This window comes from Verticillium alfalfae, genomic scaffold (genome assembly GCF_000150825.1).
Source record: "Verticillium alfalfae VaMs.102 supercont1.14 genomic scaffold, whole genome shotgun sequence".
NCBI classification, from domain to species: Eukaryota; Fungi; Ascomycota; class Sordariomycetes; order Glomerellales; family Plectosphaerellaceae; genus Verticillium; species Verticillium alfalfae.
Genome location: NW_003315025.1, coordinates 771786 through 772492, shown reverse-complemented (window position 1 = coordinate 772492; position 707 = coordinate 771786). Strand labels below are relative to the sequence as shown.

At 58.8% G+C, this 707-nt stretch overlaps 1 protein-coding gene across 1 annotated transcript in view; it reads right to left on the bottom strand.

The window, feature by feature from the left end:
- VDBG_09210 (conserved hypothetical protein) overlaps positions 1-707 on the bottom strand; it is a gene marked incomplete at both ends in the record, with an annotated part of 1529 nt that overhangs the window by 600 nt on the left and 222 nt on the right. The window contains one exon of the mRNA XM_003000669.1: positions 69-625. Within this exon, the coding sequence (XP_003000715.1) occupies positions 69-625 (557 nt within the window). The remainder of the gene's footprint in view (positions 1-68; positions 626-707) is intronic.

The window sequence follows — 707 nt, the reverse complement described above, 5'->3', positions numbered from 1 at the left end:
ACGCATGGCGAGCTTCTTAGCCCAGCTCTTGTCGCGATGTGGCGCGACCGCCAAACTGGCCGACGTACAGAGCCGCCACGCCGGCAATGTACGGCGTTGCCATGGACGTGCCGCTCAAGATGGCATAGCCGTCGCCGAGATATGTCGACAGAATGTCGCCTCCTGGTGCTGAGATGTCTGATTTCAGAGACAGGTCGTTGGCCGGCCCGACGCTCGTGAAGGTGCTTGCAAGGCGCGGGCGGTTGGGGTTGGCTATCGACGTGGTGTGCAGGTCAGGACGGACGTCAAAGTCAAAGGTAACGTTGCCACCCGCCTTGAGAACGTCAATAACGGCTTTGCCGTCTTCGGCAGGTATCATGGCCATGTTGGGGTCTGATTCCTGTACTCCAGGCTGAACCAATGGTCTCTCGTTGTTGTAGACAATTATGTGTGTCGCGTTGCGCTCCTTCAAGAATGCCTGCTTTTCCACAAAAGTGCAGGTGCCGCGCCGGACAAGCACAACGACCTCGGACAGGTCTGGCGTATCGGCCGGCAAGGGTGCGCACGCCTCGTCCTCGAGGGCATCGAGAGAGACGGGCCAGACGGGCCAGCCCTTGACCTTCGCCGGATACCAGTCAAAAAGGATCTGTAGGGAATCCACCTGTCCTCAGACGCACGCCCGGGCAGTGTCAACGTCGATTTGAAATTGAGCAAGGGGATGACATCTG